Genomic DNA, 20,242 nt, shown 5'->3' on the forward strand with positions numbered 1-20,242 from the left:
TTCGGATGCACCGATGGTGTCCGCGCTAGGAGCGAGGGGGTGGGGGGAAGGAGGCAAGTTAGCGTGATTCGCCTCTTCGGCCGAGGCCGCGCGTGCCCATCTTGGAGGTAATCTGCGGCGGGAGCAAAGCTGGGCAACCTGGTATAGCTGATGGCTTCGTGTGCGCTGTGTTCTCGTGCGCCTAGAGGAAGCATGAATTGGGCAATTTGCTCGCCGCTGCTGCCGCTCTTCATTACATCAGCGTTTTGACAATGAGCGTCCGCAGTCATAGAGTGAAGCGTGTTCATGTTTGCATGTCCGCGCGTGACACCATGCTTGTTAATTTAGTAAGAGAATGTTTACGGCAGGTTATACGGGCAAGAAAATTACTAACCTTACTTCGTGTAGCTGTCTAATAAATCGCTGTCGCTATCAATATTTTGCCTTTTCGGGAGAAATTGTTTTTTTTCGAGTCTGATTGTTCGGTTACGTAGCTTGCTCGAGAAAATTGACTCAGCAGTATGTTATTGGTCTGATGGGATGTTGCGAGCAAATGAGCTAGCTGTGGAGGAATTTAGCATGGATACGCGCCGCAGGTCATGGGACTGAACTTAGTGCAATTGTAATAGAACATAAGTGAATAGACCATAATAGAAATGCATTTTGCGGCGTCGTATGTTTCTTTCGTTAAGGATTTATACCAATATTTATTGTATTTTTATCAATAGATAAATTATGAAATTATGAAAATTATGAAATCATATCAAGAGGTAAAGCCCAATTTTGGATGAACGTATGAGCAGGGAGCAGACATGCCTACAGCACATCTCTGTCATGTTCGAGCCATGTCTTAACTTCTTTCATTTTTTTCGAAGATTGGGGAGAGGGATGACGCTTGGATGCGAGCTGCCCTACCGCATTCATTCTTTTCCTTCCGTTTCACAGAAAGCTTTTCCTTGGCGCCTTCAACAGCTTTTATTATTTGCTTTTATCATCCAGATATTTCTTTTTTTACCCGGTAGCAGTTTGAATGTGCCTGTTTATACATATTTATGGAAAAGAGGAAAATAACCATTAAGCAATGAATGCACCATTGATGAAACCTAAAAGAAAAGCAACACCTGTAAGTTTCAACAATTTTCTTTTTCTGCCCATTAACATGACACTTGCATTTTCGCAGAGTTGTCCAACAACGCGGACTACTTTTCCGAGAGGCTGGAGCGGCTGAAGGACGTCGAAGACTACGTGCCTAAGCCTATGATAGCACCTATGTAAGTATTGCTTTGTTTTTATTAATCACATTACCTTAGACGGCATTAGCCTAGAATCACATTAGCCTAGATAATTAATCGCATTAGCCTGCATGGCGTCCACCAACGGTACACTATAGCGGCCGATCTCCTGCATTAATGAAAGCAAAGCTGCAAAAACAGCAACGACAGGGCGAACTAAAGGGCTCTTTGTAAAAGCTGCGACTGAAAAGACGCAGTAGCTAGTTCAGGTCACCATACACGCGGTGGCGCTGGCTTACGACGTGTGTGCCCATCAATTGGCACTTGACGTGCATGTTGACGAACTTGCACAGCAAGGCACAGATACCACCCGTCTCAGTGAAGCGTCCCTTATTGCTGCACCGCGGTATTGCGATGTCATCTAGCATGCATCCTGCAAACGATGACTCTTGTCTTTGAGATATAGGTGCAAGGATTTACGTAGTTTCTCGCCTTTTATTCCACTGTTAGGCATATGACACGCGAGAGGCTTCAAACAAGATGACGAGAAACAGTATACAAACACAAATTATCACATGTTATTGCAAGTAAAACGCATCTGAGCGCACATCTTGGAGGCGCATATGCACCAAGAGGCTCCATGAACCAGTTAAAATATTAAACATAACTTGCTGTCTCAAGTAAAAGAAAAATGAGTAGATTGTATGTGCAAGCTTCGCACACAGTGAATGCCCTTCTGATGCAAGGATCTCTTGATTCGTGCTGGAACCTCTACAGTCGTTCAGTGGGTTACCAATGTTCTTGCTATATTCAACGTCTTTGTATAAACATCTGTGAGGTATACAGCAGAATATAGCGGGATTTATTTCAGCGAGATTAACATGAGTCATTTTTGCTTTAAACTGTATTCCACCGTTATAGGCTTCCCGGTGCTTCTCGGAATATACATGTTAACTGTCCTAATGCATCGGGAGATATAGAGAAAATTTTGGAGCTCCAGCCTCTCGAGCCATTACTGAACGAGCTGCCGCAGAGCACCTTCGGTCGAGAAGATGCTACTCAATTGACAAGCTCTGAACGTACAAGTTCAAGTTTTCTATGTCTCACTTTGTCAAGTTGCAGTGTGATGCCATGTGCTATTTGGCTGAACGATGACAGCCTGGCACCGATCTAATGGTCCCTGCTTGACGCTCCCTAAATACGTTGCATTTGTTTCAGTATAGCACAGCGTAGGTTGTCTGGTTCCCTCAGTACTCCCCAGACGCTCACGCTCACGACGCCTCTCAGACGGAAACTTGTCAACGTCAAAATCCCCATTTCGAAGCTACTCGAACTATTTCCGTACGGTCCTCATAGTAGCGCTGCAACAAGGTGCCGGTCCCAAAAACAGCACGTAGGTATATCTCGAGCCGGCGCAGGCGGCCCTTCTTAACCAGTTGGATTTCCATAGTGCAACGCCTAGAAAAGAAATGGAAAAAGAAACATTCGAAATATTATACAAGTCATACAGTGTAGAGTGATAGACATTTTCACACAAATGAAAGTGCGGCTTTCTATTCCAGGAGTTGCAAAGAAGTCCGACTTGTCAGCTTGTGCCCTGAATGAAGCCGCCTTACGTCTACTGCATGATTCCTACTGCAATCGAAATCACATTTATACAGATTGCTCTTCGACACTAACCAGCTCTAGTGGTGCGGTAGTTATTCCGTTGGCATCATTCTGCAAGAAGTTCAAGATCAGCCACAACATCGACAGTGTCTGAACTTGGCGCCCTGCAGTCACCCTTATCAAGTCTGCGTTGCAGCCCACATGAACAATTGGTAGCAGAGATACGATTACGCTACCATTGAGTGGTGGACAGAAGCCACGACATTGTATTTGAGTGGCTACCTGACCAGTGCAACATCACTGGTAATGAATGTGCCGACAAAGCTGCCCGTGAGGCACATGGAGAATGTGAAAGAAGCTCGATACCATTGTCGAGAATGGATGCAGCGCGGCCCCTCAGTGGTCTTGCCCATACCATAACTCTAAAAAATTGGAATACACCGAAGTTTACCAACCGGCGCCTATATGCCATGGACCCACATATGAAATTACAACTTTTACCGGGTTTTAACTGACGGGAACAAACATTACTGTGCCGTCTGCGAATAGGTGTTTCTTTTACAAACGCACACTCATTCCTAATTGGAATGGCGGACAGTGCCAACTGTGGTGTTGAGGAAATCACCAGACACCTCTTATGTGACTGCCCCAGATACGAAAATGAGAGAAGTGCCCTTCGGACAGCTTTCAGACAATTAGATTACAGGCCCTTTACAAAGGAGAAGATCCTGGGCCCGTGGCCTCGTGCGTCTGCTATGTGCAAGGCTACAAAGGCGCTGCTGCGTTTTTTGAAATGAACCAGCCTGTATACCCGCCTGTGACTAACTGAGTGATGAACGCTTGTCTGTGTAACTGTGCAAAGTGTGAACTTCTCTTTTCATTCTCCTCTTTCAAATCCTTTCCCCTCTTCCCCTTCCGCAGCGCAGGTTAGCCTACCGGGCTCAGCCTGCTTAATCTCCCTGCTTCTCCCTTATGGCTTATTTCTCTCTCTTTCCCGCAAAACTCGATCACTAGCACCATGTTCGCAGCTAGATGGTTGGGGCACACGATGGAAGACATGAAAAGAATTGAGCCATGGAGCACTGAGACGCGCTGCCACAGCCGAAAATCGACACTTCATTTCAATGCCATGAAAAGGTCAATACAAAGTTACTAGCTGCATTATGACACACATATGTCAATGTTGACTGCCACTACTGAGAAGAAAGTATTATACAACAATACATCACAAATTTTCGCACTTATCGAATGCTCTCTGATACGTATATGTTTGTCTGAAAACATTGCCCAGCTTAGGTGACGACAGTTACTTCCTTTCCCTTCGAACAGTTAGCGTTTAAGACGCAAAATGGGACACTTGACAATATTAGCTTTCGCCAACATGGGACACATTGAGATAGCTAATCTTGGTGACCTGCAGATAATCGCACGTTTCAGGGAAACTCACACGTCATTACTGTAGACCTGTTTAAATGTACGTCTCTGGATGAGTAGATATTCACCTAAACTTTTCATGCACAAGACTCACCCCCTTCCCTCTGCGTACCGTAGCAAACCGGGCTGGTGTCGGGTTGACCTTCTTGCCTTTCGTTCACTTTACTCTCTCTAACACAAACACAAGAAAGGTCGCTCGTCATATGTCACCTTGTAACTGACCACGTGGTCATTCCTTCTTCTTACCGCAGGCAAAACGGACGACACAAGTCCTCGTTCTACGTGAACAGCCGTCCCGCAGGCGGAGGCGGCTCGGAGCGGGGCGGCATCCTCGGCGCCGGAGTCGGCGGCGCGCGCCTGACATGCGTCACGCCCACCGCGTCCACGGTATGCGGTGGCGAGGAAAACCCCGAGGTGAAGATCCAGGCGGCAGACATGCCGCAGGAGATGCAGCGCGCCGCTGTCGAGTCAGCCACGCAGGCCGTCAAGCTGTACTCGACTGAGAAGCACGTTGCCGAGAGCATCAAGCAGGACTTCGACCAGATGTTCCAGCCGACGTGGCACTGCGTAGTGGGGCGCAACTGGGGAAGCTGCGTCACACACTCCAAGCAGTGCTATGTGCGAATGGCCTACCGGGACATGACTATCCTGCTCTATCGCTCTATCTAAGCGTCCGCGAATCCGGCATGGAGCTGACGAGTTACACAGACGCTTGCAATTATTTCTTGGGACAAACCCTCCGGCTAGCTCTGACGCCTAGTTAGCACTGGGTTGTTGGGGGCCTGTGCTGGGACCGTTGAATACAATGAGAAAAGGTTATATATTACGCGTTCCTACAGTGGGCCCACATAGCCTGTCGCTCATTTTTGGCGCGTGAGCACTAGAGTGTCTCGGCGCATAGCCAGTCGCCTAAATGACCACCAGTGCTCCTTGTTCTCACTAGTGCTGTGAAGTACCTGTTACGTGAAGTACTATGCAGTTAGACGCTACTCTTATAGCCTAAAGCTACGTCAGCTTTTATGTCGGGGCTAAGTGTTTAGCTACCCAAGACAAATTGGGTCAGAATTGGCTCAAGATTTCTGGTGGCGAATGCTATGAACAAGGCTCGCGCTCAACAGCGCCGTCGTTGCCTCCATAAACAATGCGGTGCAGAGAGCCCCAATAGCGACGCAGATCAGTGGCCGCAGCGCCACACTGAAGCCCTGTCTAAGCATTCTAGAAATCTCAGAGGCAACAACGTATGTGCGCGTGAAAATTTTGTATGATATGACGAGCCCATTGGACCTTGCGTGCCTACCGGAACCACTTGTCTGGTAGATATACTAATGATTCCGGAAACTGTTTACCTTGCACTAAGTGTAAAAGTGATACCCTGTACGATTTCACTTCAGTCACATTTGTGTCCTGATATGACTTTACTGGTTTCCAGGCCCTTTAGTGCCGGAAGTCTCTGAGTGGCATTCAGTGAATCTCAGTTCTTGTGGCTGATCGTATACGCTTTTATGCAGTGAACAGTTAGAGTCACGCGTTCATACCGTTTGGTGTATTTCTAGCGTGGTGAAAACCATATGGATGTTATTTTCTCTGTGTGCATGAAATACTTGTTTACCAGCAAATGTACTGTGGTGTGTGTTGTGGAAGACTCCCTGCACGCACGATGTCCGTTGAGAACACAAAACAGAATGTAATTCTAAAGTCTCCAGACTCTGGAATGGCTTTGTGTATAGAGGCAAATCGTTTGTCATTGCAGTGAATGCTTTCGCAGGGCTGTGTGATTTTACTCGCCGAGTGCCTGCTCATTGGTAAATAACGTGATACGACATGGCGCGGCATGCCATGTAGTTAGAGGCAAGTTCATACATTATTTCCAACACTAATGTGTGTTGAGCTCATGGAAACGATGCAACACTATTCATGTTCTCTTCAACTGAAAGGCCACCACCACGCTCACAAAAGATGACACAACCGTTCCAGACGCCTGGTTTGCATGCAAGCTTTACAATCAATGCGAAAAAGTCAAGAGAACGTGCATGCTATGTGTATATACAACTTTGGAATGTCACTCAGGTTCAACTGAACTGCATCGTAGTAAGTGTTCCCTCCGCATTAATTCCTAGATGTTAAAGGAACTGGACAGAAACTTGTGTTTGCACCTTGGAGCGATAGAAGACGCATGTCCGAAAATGATCGCACAGAAGAACTAAACCCATATTACCTTGGTTCTCGTAGGTTATTAGCGTGCTTACACGTATGCTATCGTTCACACTTTTACATGACTGCGTGCGGTTCCACGCTGTTGTGTACACAGCCACCATATTGCACATGACAATCTTATTTGGTGCAATGACCACGGGTTGAGTGTTGTGTCTGTGTGTATGACTGTTGAACTGACTGTTTAGGACCGTTATGCGATGATGATGTGGTGTTTAGTGGTGCAAGGACCATATATGGCGAAAGAGTGCCACGGACTTTTCTGTCAGGAGCTGCCGAAGTTTTTGTAAGGATCTGAGTACTTCTTATTTAGCCGGAAATTGTTTGGAGTAGCATAGTTTGGAACGCGGACATGTTGAGCATGTTATGCCATAGTCGAGAATATTTAATTAGCCGTATTAAGTAGCCGAAGACCGTCCTGCATAGGTAGACGCAAGCTGTAGCTAAAAAAAAAAGAAAAGGAAAAAAAAAAAACTAAGGAAAAGAAAGGTAGGTTGTAAGCCACATACAGCAGAAGCAACCTTGACTTTTATTGCTAACTCGCGAATACATATTCACTTTTGAAGCCTGAATTTTTGACGTAATAACCTATTTATTGCTTCGGATGAGTGAGCTCGTGGAACTTCGAAATGTTTTTTCCAGTTAAAGTCTAACACATCTATTGTTACAAAATAGCGCGGACGAAAATTCCGTCATAGAGTTGTTCCCGTTTGTTTAACCACGTTGTATAACACTCATGCCATTACAGGGGCGTACTAATAAAGCGTTCCCTCCAAGCATCGCGAAGGTGAGAATGACTTCGTAGCGCGGGGTAAATAATAAAGCAGCTTGGCTTTTTATTAACCATATTGCTAGTTTTTCACTGTGTCCACAACGGTATGTGAAAGCGCTATTGGTTTGGTGATTCGTTGGGAACAGGTTTCACAACGTGAGCCGCGAACGCGCCATTCGACTTGGACGTTTGTACGCTGGCTTGAAAATTCCGTGGTGTGTTGCTGCTGTTGCGAATGGTGCGCATACTTCCAAAATGAAAGAAAGAAGCAGGTTGCTGTGTGCGTGAGTGCGCCAGTGTTTACACACAAAAGATTTGCGTGCATCGCCAGATCTATTTATTTTATATTAACCTTGGCTATGTACAAGCGTGACTCTGTGCGCCGTCATTTGTAATTTTCCGGTAATAAACTTCCTTTTCATGCCATTAGTTGGCTGTGGTTTATTTTCCTCAGCGCGAACCATCTTTTTTGAACGGCTTGCTTTCTGAGAGCGAACGGAGCCTTTGGTGGTGGAATTACAAGTTGTGTATAAAGAAGAAAAGCTCCTTGTACGAAACTGTGCTGCAATTCTCTGTCCACAAGCTTTCTAAAACATAGGTTCCCTTAATGAAGAGTTTTAAAATGGGGGCCCCAATAGTTTGGGGCCCCAAAGAGAAAGAGGAGACAAAGGAGAGGAAAGACAGGGAGGTTAGCCAGTGTAAGTACCGGCTGGCTACCCTGTGCTGGGGAAAGGGGTAAAGGGAATAAAAGGAGAAAGAAGAAGAAGAGGAAAAAAAGCGTTGCGGGTGTTAGCGTTGGGGCACGCAGGAGTAGAGTTCTGGAATAGGGCTTTGCGTTTGCGGATAGCATCTTGCGCCGACAGCACCACTACGGCGTCAAAAAAAAAAAAAAAGCTATTAGAAATAATTAAATAAAATATAGCATTTTATGATAGGAATAGTAATTTTAACTTGCGTGCATTCGCGTTTAATTACAGTTTAGAGGTTATTCTGTAAGCAGCAAACAATTGCACTTAGTTTTGAGCAAACCAACTTTACGTGCCTTCACCAGCCAAGCCTAGCCGTCTTAGGCCTACGAGTCATAAAATCCACAGTCGAATTAAGAATCAGCGGCGTCTAATGAATCAATCTTCATAACACACGCTAGTTGAGAGAAAGCGATAACGGCAGTCACTTCTCCTAGCTTGCGAACTTCACGCGTTACCACGAATCGAACCCAGTTTGGTGTTAGGTTAGAGCCGTCGCTTCGATGGATGCCGCCATGTTTGCTGACGCAAAGCTTTTGGGGCCGCTATTTGGGCTTCCGCTAAATCGGTGAAATAGCATTGCCAACGCAAAGCCCAAACGCAGTTTGTGTCTCGCGCATGCGCAGTGGCTTCTACGCTATTTCCTTGGGGCCCCAAATGCTTTGGGGCCCCTATTCTGAATCTCTCTAAGAGAGAGAGAGAGAGAGAGAAAACAAGGACAGGAAAGGCAGGGAGGTCAACCAGAAGAGTATCCGGTTTGCTACCCTACACTGGGGGTGGGGGAAAGGGGAATAGAAAAAGGAGAAAGGGAGAGAGTGAGCACTGAGTACGTCTGGGCGGGACACTATGCACAGGGACACTATAAGCGGTCTCTTAAACCGGTGCACCTCAAGTATTGCAGTAATGCACGATTCGCTTTTCGTGCCAGTGACGGGTGGGGCCACGGTCCGAGTATCTTTGACTCGGTGAAAGGTCGTAAGTCGAGTCGGTGCAAAGTTTCCCGCAGAGGGAGGCGTTGTACATCGTAGCGGGGGCAGGTACACAATAGGTGCTCGATGGTCTCCTCGCACCCACAGGAATCGCACATCGGGCTCTCGGCCATTCCCAAACGAAAGGAATATGAGTTTGTAAACGCTACTCCCAGCCACAAGCGGTACAGCAAGGTTGCTTCACCGCGGGAAAGGCTAGATGGCACTTGTAGCCGTAGCGTGGGGTCCAGTTTATATAATCGGCAGTTGAAGGCACCTGAACTCCATAGATCTTGCGACTTTTTGCGTGCATGTAGGCGAAGCTCCCTGGCAACGTCCGACCTCGCCAAAGGTATTGAACGCGTCTGGGTATCTTCGTGGGCAGACCGGGCAGCCTTGTCTGCTAGGTTGTTGCCGACAATGCCACAGTGAGCAGGAATCCATTGAAATGTAATGGTGTGCCCTCTTTCCAGAGCATGGTGGTGCACTTCCCTGATGTCAGATATCATCTGCTCGTATATTCTGTGACGTAATGCAGACTTGATGCTGTGAAGGGCTGCCTTAGAGTCACAAAATACGACCCATTTCTCTGTGGGCTCTTCGCTGACGTACATCATAGCGGCATGGAGAGCTGCAAGTTCTGCCGATGTCGATGTAGTCGTGTGTGACAATTTGAATTTAACTGTAACCTTCTTGGCTGGAACGACGAATGCGGCAGTTGAGCTGGCACGTGAGGTCGAACCATCGGTATATATATGTATGCGGTCATGATACGTCTGGTCTAGTAATAGGAGCGTAAGTTGCTTCAGAGCCGGCGATGGATGATTGGACTTTTTTGTAATTCCAGGAATATCAAAATTCACTTGAGGCTGTCGTAGGCACCACAGGGGAGATGAAGGCTTTGTCGCCGGTGTAAAAGATGACGGTATGCACTCTTGATGAGCGCTAATCACTCGTGAAAAGGTCGCTTGAGGTCTTTCGGCTGGTAGGGAGGTCAAATGATGGTCGGGGATCCTTGACAGATGGCGAATGTGCGCCCTGAGAGAGTCGAACACTATGTGTGTCTGGATCATATGGTCCCCAGCGATGGCAATTGTTGCTGCGGTTGACGTGCACCGAGGCAGCCCTAAACACGTGCGCAGGGCTTGACCTTGTATGCTCTCCAAGGCGCGAAAGTTCGTCTTGCATGCATTTGATAACACTGGTAGACTGTAACGTAGGAGTCCGAGAAACAGTACCCGGTAGAGCTGCATCATAGAACGGACTGGTGTACCCCAGTTTTTGCCGCAGAGAAATTTAAAGACCTGAGCAATGGCAACCAATTTCTTCTTTAGATAGACGCAGTGAGGGCTCCACGAGAGGTTGCGGTCAATGATTACACCTAGAAAGCGATGTGTCTTAGAATAGGATACCGCTTGACCATTGATTGAAACAGGATACGATGACATTTGCTTGCGCGTAAAGCCAACCAATGCGCACTTTTCAGTAGACACGCTGAGGCCTTGTTCTCGTAGATAATGCGCTGTCATGGTTGCCACCCGCTGAAGCCTGGCTCGTACCTGAGGTCGAGTCACCGCAGAAGCCCAGATGCAAATGTCGTCGGCGTATATTGAGACGTGAACTGACCGCGGTAGGTACTCCGCTAGTCCTACCAAGACGAGGTTGAACAGAATGGGGCTCAACACTCCACCTTGCGGCACACCACGCCTGATGTAATGTTCCGAAGTTGGGCCGTCTTCAGTCTGTAAGAAAAAGCACCTCTCAGTTAAATAGTCCCGTATCCATTGATACATCCGGCCACCAACCCCAACGGCCTCAAGCGAGTTCAGTATGGCCTCATGGGTGACGTTGTCGTATGCTCCTTTAATATCTAGAAAAAGTGCCACTGATAGGCGCTTGAGGCTTTTTTGATTTTGGACCCAGGTAACGATGTCAATGACGTTGTCGATGGACGAGCGACCTCGACGAAAGCCCGTCATGGCGTCCGGATAGATGTTGAATCGCTCTAGGTACCATTCCAAGCGAGCAAGAATCATTCTTTCCATCACTTTACCGACGCAGCTCGAAAGCGCAATCGGACGGTATGATGAGAGCTCAAGCGGAGACTTTCCAGGTTTCAGAATCGGGATCAAGCGGCTTGATTTCCATTGTCTAGGAACGGCGCCGTTCTGCCAAGACTCATTGTAGTAGCTTAGCAGCTCATCACGTGCGTCATGTCCAAGGTGGCATAGGGCAGCATACGTGATGCCATCAGGTCCTGGTGACGACGAACGTTTGCAGGTCGCCAACGCAGCATCGAGCTCTTCGAGTGAAAATAGTACGTTCATTTCTGGTAGACGTGCCTCAGGGATGTCATTCAATGTTGCGTCAGTAATGATGGCCACGGACCCAGCAACCCGTGCACAGAACTCTTCAGCCACTTGAAGTTCCGAGCGGAGTTGGTAGAGGGCCAGAGCAGCGAAGGGCTTCCTTTGATGCGGAGATGAGCGAAGTCCCCTAACAGTTCTCCATATGTGCGAGAGCGATTTTCGGGGATCAAGCGACTGACAGAAAGTTTTCCACCGCTTGTCATCCAGTTTATCTATACGACGCTGTACTTTCTTCTGTATGCGTCGTGAAGCCCTCAGATCCAAGACGGACTTCGTGCGCCGATACCTCCTCTCCGCCCGTCGGCGTTCCGCACGAAGCCTCTCCAGTTCCATATCCAAGTCTGTTCGCCTTGCTGACCTTGTGAGCGAGCAGATGGATGTTTTCAATGTCTCTGCGATTGTATCTTCGATAGTGTGTGAAAGGCCTTCTCGACATGCGTCATCCATATCCTTCTTAAACTTTGTCCAATCAACTGTACGCAAGACAGTAGAGGAGCGTTGCTCAACTCCTCTGATCTTTATGTATGTTGGAATATGGTCACTTCCATGTGTTTCAATGTCCGTAAACCAGTGGACGCTCGAGGCAAAGCGCCGTGACACCAAAGTTAAGTCCAAGCAGCTACTATAGGTGGTGCCTCGCAAAAACGTAGGGCTGCCGTCATTCACACAGCACAAATCATGGTCGGCAGCAAAGGAGGCGAGACTCCTGCCTTTGGAATCAATTTTTGTGCTTCCCCATAGCTGGTGATGCGCGTTGAAGTCACCTGTGATAACCCAGGGGCCATTGTTCATCAGTAATATTTTCTTGAGTCGTTCGCCGTCAAAGTGGCCCGCTGGGGATATGTAGGCTCCAATTAGTGTGAATGACACATCTTTCTTTTGGATATTCAGGCAGACATATTGGTTGTCGTCGTGAGGCTCTACCGCGTTAGCGACATATGTAATGTCCGTGCGGATGTAGATGATTACTTTCGTGCTCGCTCCGCATGTGGACGAGACGAAAGATTCGTAACCGGACAGTCTGAGTGGAGTTGGTGTATTTGGTTCGCAAATGACCAGTATGGGAAAGCGATTTGTAAAAATGAATTGGCGAAAGTCTGCTATGCGGGTCCTTAGACCCCTAGCATTCCACTGAAAGATCGACGCACTTTTAACTTCAGTGCGGAAGGGGACTATTGGTCGAGCCATGATGCTTAAAAGATGCTAGCAAGCACTGGATTTAGTGCATCCAGTATTTGCAGAGCACTTCGAGCTGCTGGGGTTTGCAGCTTGTTCAGTATGATGCGCATTGTATTGATTAGCGATTGCAGCATATCAGCCACCTGCTTGTCTTGGTCGCACAAATCACTGACAGTAGACTTCGGGGGTAGTCCAGCAAAATTTTGCTGTGATTCTGTCGGTGGATGCTGTCGTTTCGGTAGAGCCGGCCAAGATTCTGCAGGTGTGGTCTTCTCAGTTGCCTTGTTCTTCGCGGTCCTTTCGACAGTGACTGGCCCGGGCGGCAGAGGAGGAGGAGGTGTTGTAGGAAGTGGCATGCGCGTCGCAGAGACAACAGCCTTCCTTGAGGGGCGCCCGCGACGGGAACGTCGCTTCCTGACTTTTTCGGCGGCTTCGCGATGAGATGAATGATCTCTCGCCATCTCTTTCAAGATAGCCATTTCCTTCCTAATATGCGGGCATTTCTTCGAGGAAGCTTCGTGTGACCCTCCGCAGTTTGAACATTTCATTACAATCGCGCCACATTTATCTGCAGCGTGGGGCTCGGCGCAACGGGGGCATGCTGCCTGATTTTCGCAGACGCTGCTCACGTGTCCCAGTCTCATGCATTTGCGGCACTGAAGAGGTTTCGCAATGAAAGGCCGCACTGCATGTCTGAAGTGTCCCACCTTAACATGCGAGGGTATATATTTACTCTTGAATGCAATCTTCACGCAGCGTGAACTGCCTAGCCGCTTAACATCAACAATGACCTCATCATTGGCTGGCTTGATAAGAATCGGCAAGTCGTTATTAAGGATGGCGACGTCTACGTCGTAGATAACGCCACTGACTACATCAGATCCCAGAGGGATGTAAGAGCGCACCTGTATGCCATCGATGTCCGTTACGCTGCGTAGAGTGTTCAGAGCAGCCGCATGTTGGACATCAACCGCCAGTAGATTTTTCCGAGTGTTGACTCGAATGTCCGATATTTCATTTGGCACCAGGGCTTCCAGTGACATCGACACAGATTGCCTGTTGAGTAGCTTCATGTTGACGGTGGGAAGCAAGGGCACAAATATGATGGTATTGGCGTCCGGCCTCTCTAAGAGAATGTTACAACGTACAGGGTCCTGAATATTTGGCTGCGCGTGTTCAAAAAACGATTTTGCGCTCACCGTTGCACTGTTCTTGCTCAAATCGTGCAGAACGACCGCATTTTGTCGTCGATTTCGTTTAGTATAACACTTGGCACAATTAGTCGCCTGTTTTTTAGGACAAATGTGAGAAGCTGTTTTCGCCTATGAGAAAAATGGCGTCTGTTGAGCCAGCCCTGGCACAGACTTGTGTCGCCGCCTGCCTGCAGCAGCATGAAGGAGCTGCTGCCGCGGAAGCGGCCGATTTCAAGATTTCGTTTGATCTGCTAAGCAGCTCCTGCCTGCTGCTTCCGGCAGGCGGCGACACAAGTCTTTGTCGGGGCCGGCTTTTAAGACGCCATTTTTCCCATAGGCGAAAACAGATTCTCAGTTTTGTCTTGAAAAACAAGCGACTAATCGTGCCAAGTGATAAACTAAACGAAGTCGACGACAAAATGCGATCGTTCTGCAAGAGCAGAGAAAGAACAGTGCAGCGGTGAGCGCAAAATTGTTTTTTGAACACGCGCAGCCAAATATTCAGTACCCTGTACAATAAAAACATCGCGCGGTCAAAGCCGATCACACAGACCAGTAAATGTTAAAAAATAAATAAGAAACAAAATAACACCTCCAGAACCTTCGACGAATGATGAAGTCGGTACTCCAGTATGTCCTATGCACACAATGACCAGTCGTCCAATACTGCTAATGTGACGAGCGACGACGATTCTCTCTGTGCAGTCACGTGAACGCCGTCGCGTAAAATGTAATAGATATTATTGTCACAATTGCAGACACTACACGCAGTGCTATCAGCCATTCAGGTGAGCCCGGACTATCATTTCGCGAATGCAACTCCTACAGCCACACGCTTTACTCTGGAAAGTTGGTACGTGTCGATCATGTTTACATGGAGGTCGCTGAGGCAGTACTTTGCTGTAAAAGTTGGCGCGGAGGCTAAAAAATTGCAGATGTGCAGGTTGGTTTAACCGGTCATACCAGATGGAAAAGTTGGAATCGATACGCTTCTGGCTGCTGCATTTCCCGCGAGGGAAAGAGGTGTTGTCGCGTATCTATCGCTGGTGCATTTAAAGAGTACAAAAGGTAACAAATAAAAGTTTATGAATGAATATATGCATAACATACCGACATGATCTGTGACGAACCATTTCAGTGGGCAATGGAGCCGACAAAACGCCACAGGTACCGCGACGGACAGTACCTATGCATATGGAAGACGGCGTTGATGCTTCCATTTAGCGCACGGCACAAACCTACGTACCGGGAGTTTTAGCGAACACTTTCAAACTTTTTAAAAAATTGCCTGGGGTGGATGTCGCAATTCCAGTCCACGAACCGGCTACTCGAAGAGATGGGCATTACTTGGACAAAAAATTAACATTTATATCGACTACTAAACTTCAGACTTCCCATGTGATATGACCTGTGTACACTGATTATGTATCAAGGGACCGAATGAAAAAAAATAATTATTTATGATTCAGCGCCTTTTCGCCATTAGACCTCTGCTATCGGTGAAAAGCTTTCGGGCTGCGCCCACTTCGCCTTTTTGTCACGCGACGTCACAAAACCGCATAAGCTCACCCCGTCAAAGTGATGTATGCGCGTTAAGGATGTCCGAACACTGATTTTTTTTTCTTGAATAGCCCGAGACCGCTCCGTTCCGAAAAGAATAGAAGGTGGCTGCCCACCGATCGCTCAGGCACTGGCTATTCGCACCTGCCAGAGGGCACGGATTTATTTGGGTATAATGAACATTTTTCATGGCAGTATATAGTTATCGAGCCCTTTCGGCACGTATACGCCATCACTTATGCAGTTTTGCTTTTCTGAGGATCCATTTTAGCGGCATTCTTGACCTTCTGTTGCACGCCGCCGCGATTTTCGACCAGCCACCGCAAGCTAAGTAAGGGGAAACGGGCCAATCGCAGACACCGTCACCACCCTCCGCATCCGGTTACCTATTTTCACTGCGCTCCCTCGGCCTCATTGAAACCTTCTCCACTTGAGCGTGCTCCTCGCCGCTTGTCAGCCAATTAGATAAGAAAAACCGCTCAATGTATGCAATGATATTCGTTATTAAAGCAAACAAAAGCGACCCCCTATAAACGAGGAGACAGTTTGCTTGGGCTGTTCAGACAGTGCTGCGGGTCACCGCCCGACGCTTGCGCTGGCGGTTACGTAATTTTGACGTCAGGAGATTGGAATGAAGACAAATAAAGACAAAAGAAAACCAACTAGCCCAAACCATCACATTTCTAAATTGGAACAGTTTTACGTTATACCAGAGTCTTTCAATGCTTTTATGGTCGTGAAACTTCTCCGTAACGCTACAGGAGAGCTTCATATGTTGACCACGCCTTCCGCTAGGCGCGCTGAGAGCCAAAGTCAGCGGGGCTTTATATAGAAGCAACGACGAAGGCGCGCGACCGTGTGGCGTGTGTGCAGCCATAGAATAAAGAACCAACTTTAGAGAAGGGCACTGTACCTTTCGCAGTGGTACGAAAATAAGCAGCGGCAGCGCATGGAACTTACTTAGGTGGACAGAAGATGGCGTTGCTCAATCCGGAAGCGGAAGTGCGTTGTTTTTTAGAGCAAAATCCAATATGGCCGTTTTTCGCCGGTAGCGTACGCTGGTACGCGCCGTGCTTGCCCTGCCGGCTATGAGGCATGCCTCAATGCCTTGGCTGCCGTGTAGCTGGTGCGTTCTAATTGCCAGGAGACCAAAGAGCCTCTACTGACGCGCATACAAACAAGCCACAAGTGAGTGAACAGAACGTACGACTTTATTGGCAGAAGACAAGCAGTGTACGTTATCGTACAATAGCAGAAATAAAATTTGCATGTCGAGATACGCTGGAATCATTGACGCGAGCTCGTAAACGGCTCACCGTCGTCGTCGCACGTGTTGGTCAGGTTAACGAGCGACAACCAGCAGCGGAAACAGATTGGACTCTGTGCCACCTGTTTGCAGCGACAGTCGCCGTTAAAGACGAGCAACTTGCATTGCGAAGCAATCGGGTGATGCAGGCATCTGCTGCCGCAGCCAACACAGCAACATGGACTACCCGGCATTTTAGCGTTCACTCTTTTCCAACCTGCATGTTTCTTCTCATTCAGGGGCCGCTAATGTGTGGCTCACACTTAATGTCCCACTTTGTCTCGATATGGACAAGTCGCTTTCCTGGCCATCACCTTCCGCAGCAATTTTTGCGGGCGTTTCCACCCATACGGCTATCAACTTCATGCACTTCGAACCATGTAAGCACGTATGCTATTCTCCGTTCATGCCAAATCGCGGCCGAGAAAGGCCAGATGCACAATTTGTCCATGGCTGCAGCAGGAAAGGGCAAACGGGGAGCACGAATCACGGTGTCTGTGAATTGGGAGTCTACGTCACTGTGCAGACTGCACGAGCAAATGCTTACTTCGAGAGCCTGCTTCCCAATGCAACTGACCATGCCGCCACATCCGAGAAGCATAACACAGCGACCGTAACCAAGTGAGATAACAGCGAAATTAAACAGCAATCACCGCATAAGGTTCAGACAATACATTATACATTGGCTATGAATCATATGGCAGCAGTGAGCATTCACGTACACGGGACTGTTAGGGTACATTCAGCCGCCTACCTACGGGCGTAGTGCTTGCCTTCGTCGCACGTGGTGGTCAGGTTAACGAGCGACAACCAGCAGCAGAAACAGATTGGATAGAGTGTCCCACCTGTTTGCAGCGACAGTCGCCGTTAAAAATGAGCAACTTGCATTGCGAAGCAATCGGGTGGCGCAGGCATCTGCTGCCGCAGCCTACACAGCGACATGGCACAGCATTTTAGCCGTTCACTCCTTTCCAACCTGCGCATTTTTCTTTTTCCTTTTGGGGGCCCCTAATGTGTGGCTCACACTTGGTGTCTCACATTGTCTCAATATGGACAAGTCGCTTTCGTGGGCATCACCTTCATCAGCCACTTTTGCGGGCCTTTCCATCCATGTGGCTATCAACTTCATACATGTCGGGGCATGTAAGCATTATGCTGGCCTCCGTTCTGAGCAAATCGTGGCCGAGGTAGGCCACAAGCACAATTTGCCCATGACTGCAGCACGAAAGAACGAACGGAGAGCACCTGTTACAGTGCGTGTATACTGGGAGTCTATGTCGCTGTGCGGACTGCAGGAGCAGATGCTTACCTCGAGAGTCTGCTTACCAGCGCAACTGGCCAGGCCCCCCATCCGAGAAATGTAACACGGCGACCACAACCAAGTGGGGCAGCAAAACCAGATTCTGCCATCAATAACTTCAGTGTAGCTTGCGCAAAGACCCAGACTATCTAGGAAGAAGAGCAATCATCAACGAGACTAGGAATATGGAAAATGAGAAAGCTTGCATTCAAGAGAGAAGCCACTCTGCTCTGCAAGCATTGAAGGCTAAAAAGATCAAGCAAAGTAAAATGGTGCATAGCACATGGTGCGTAGGTTAATGCAAGACACATGCCGATGCTGCATCAGCTATTTCAGGAAAGGAATTGTGCATGACAACATAGACTAGAAGATACTGCTACATATATGGTACGCTACCAGACAGTCACTAGTATTAAGTATCAGCGAAGAATCAGTTGACCTTTATGTTTGGATGAGGATGAATGATCTCTAACGAGAATGGGCAATGAATGAGCTTGCGTATATATAGAAAAAAAAATTACACTTGGCGCAAATGGAATTGACATGGCCAGGAAGCTGACTAAGGGCAAACTGACGGAACTCTTTTGGCCAGCGTCGTTGGTGCTTGGTCAAAAGTTGCAGGTGCATCTGAACACGAAGAATTTCTAGAAAGTCCTTTTTGAGTTACCTGGATGACTCGGCCAAATGTCCGTGCTAATGGAATGGTGGCTGAAGCTATTTTCAGTCTTGATACAGTCCTCTGCAGACTTGATATCCAAATTCTTCCGCTTGCGCTTCTTTGTTCATGGTGTAAAAGCCTTGCAAATTGAACTCCAGGCCATTCCTGTTGGTGTAGATGGGAGCTCCTGTGATGACCAACATGTGCTTTGCATAGACTCTGTTGGGGCAGAACAGTGACAAATGAGATACAGCGCAGATTAGCCAAACTCATGTAGTGTTTTCTTTTATGTTCGAACCAATTATACTGAACCATAAATATGAAAATCATTCATATCTGCTGCAAACAAATGACATGTATCTCAAGACTAGCAAGCCAATACAGCATATATCAAGCATATTTATATCTAAACCAGGTGTTGTTTACCTTGTAGTAGCAGCCAACGTCCACAAATGGCCTTGTTGTAGCAGGCAGCAGCTTTTGTTTAGTGCGTGGAGTGTGTTGCTTTATACTGGTGCCGTCCTCATTACTGCATGTCTGGGACAGAAATTTTGACTGCATCAGAAATTGAAAAAGCACAATTTTGCAATATGAAATGCAAAAAGGTGTGACATATATATTGTAAAGGTTTGCGACTACAGAACACATGCAAATGTACACTGTCTGTTCTAGGGTGCTTAAGTATGTTAAATAAATATTGCTATTGTCCATAAAATTGATGTCTGCCTAACTACAATGCATGTCAACAGCTGAAGTATTATTAAGATCACAAATGAGAACATGGGCTCATTTATACACTAGAAGAGATCACACTGCTGGTTCCACAAGCAAATGCATGAAAGTCATGAAGCCATTGGAACTGAAGCATTATTTTTCTGCACGAACGTGATGCACCACTTCACTACTGCAAAAATAAATGCCCTGCGGTAAACCAAACTAAACAGGAAAAACGTTTGGAACCAACAAGTACGAAATATAGGTGAATTATCATGCTTGCAACTGTTTAATACATGAAATTCTGCACTTTCACTTCATTTTACCAAAGGATTATTCGGTTTTGTGAACGAAAGAAGTTGCCGGCGGACTCGAAAAACGGTTTTATTGTATATTGATAAGGCTACTCAGTCACCTATGGCCACGGCTACAATAAGATGAAAAATGCGACGCGCGTTTCGATATCGCTCTCTCTTTCTTTCCTGATTGTGTGTGTATAACGACAGCCTCGCAAGTAAAGGTTTATTTAGGAAACAGCAACGGAGGATCCCGACTGCCCACATGTAATGCAGGCTCTAGTTCGTTAACGTGTCTCCGCCTGTACGTTAATGAGACGAATATTATATGACGATTCAAGCAGCGGTGTTAAATGACTCACCGTTATTGCCGTTGTCAGCCGCAGCAGAATCCAGCTCCCGTTTCGATGTAGACGTGTTCCGAATGGCTCACGACCGAAACTAGTACACTCTACCGAAACCTAGCTTTCGGGCTTACATGTCCGCTTGCAAATACGTCACTTTACCCCAAGTTAAATAACGAGAGACATCGAAGCGCAATGAACTAGTTTTAGCAACAAAGAAGCAAAGTGTACGAATGAATGAATCCGTGCCGCCGTGCACTCGAAAATACCGGTGAGAATTTTAAATACAGGCCAGAGGTCGCGTGAAAGATCAATGATGCTGAACGCTATTTGCATTTATAGTGGCAAAGAAACAATAAACTTGCTAATAAAT

General features: G+C 47.3%; 1 protein-coding gene across 2 annotated transcripts in view; it reads left to right on the forward strand.

Moving 5' to 3' along the window:
* LOC126548419 (uncharacterized) overlaps window positions 1-7,665 on the forward strand; it is a 115,244-nt gene extending 107,579 nt beyond the window's left edge. For both annotated transcript variants that reach the window (XM_050196560.3, XM_055063704.2), the window contains exons 8-9: window positions 1,160-1,250; window positions 4,505-7,665. In XM_050196560.3, coding sequence (XP_050052517.1) covers window positions 1,160-1,250; window positions 4,505-4,922 — 509 coding nt within the window. In that variant the 3' untranslated portion in view covers window positions 4,923-7,665. The remainder of the gene's footprint in view (window positions 1-1,159; window positions 1,251-4,504) is intronic.
* The last annotated feature ends 12,577 nt before the right edge of the window (window positions 7,666-20,242 follow it).

Source organism: Dermacentor andersoni, chromosome 1 (assembly GCF_023375885.2).
Source record: "Dermacentor andersoni chromosome 1, qqDerAnde1_hic_scaffold, whole genome shotgun sequence".
Lineage (NCBI taxonomy): Eukaryota > Metazoa > Arthropoda > Arachnida > Ixodida > Ixodidae > Dermacentor > Dermacentor andersoni.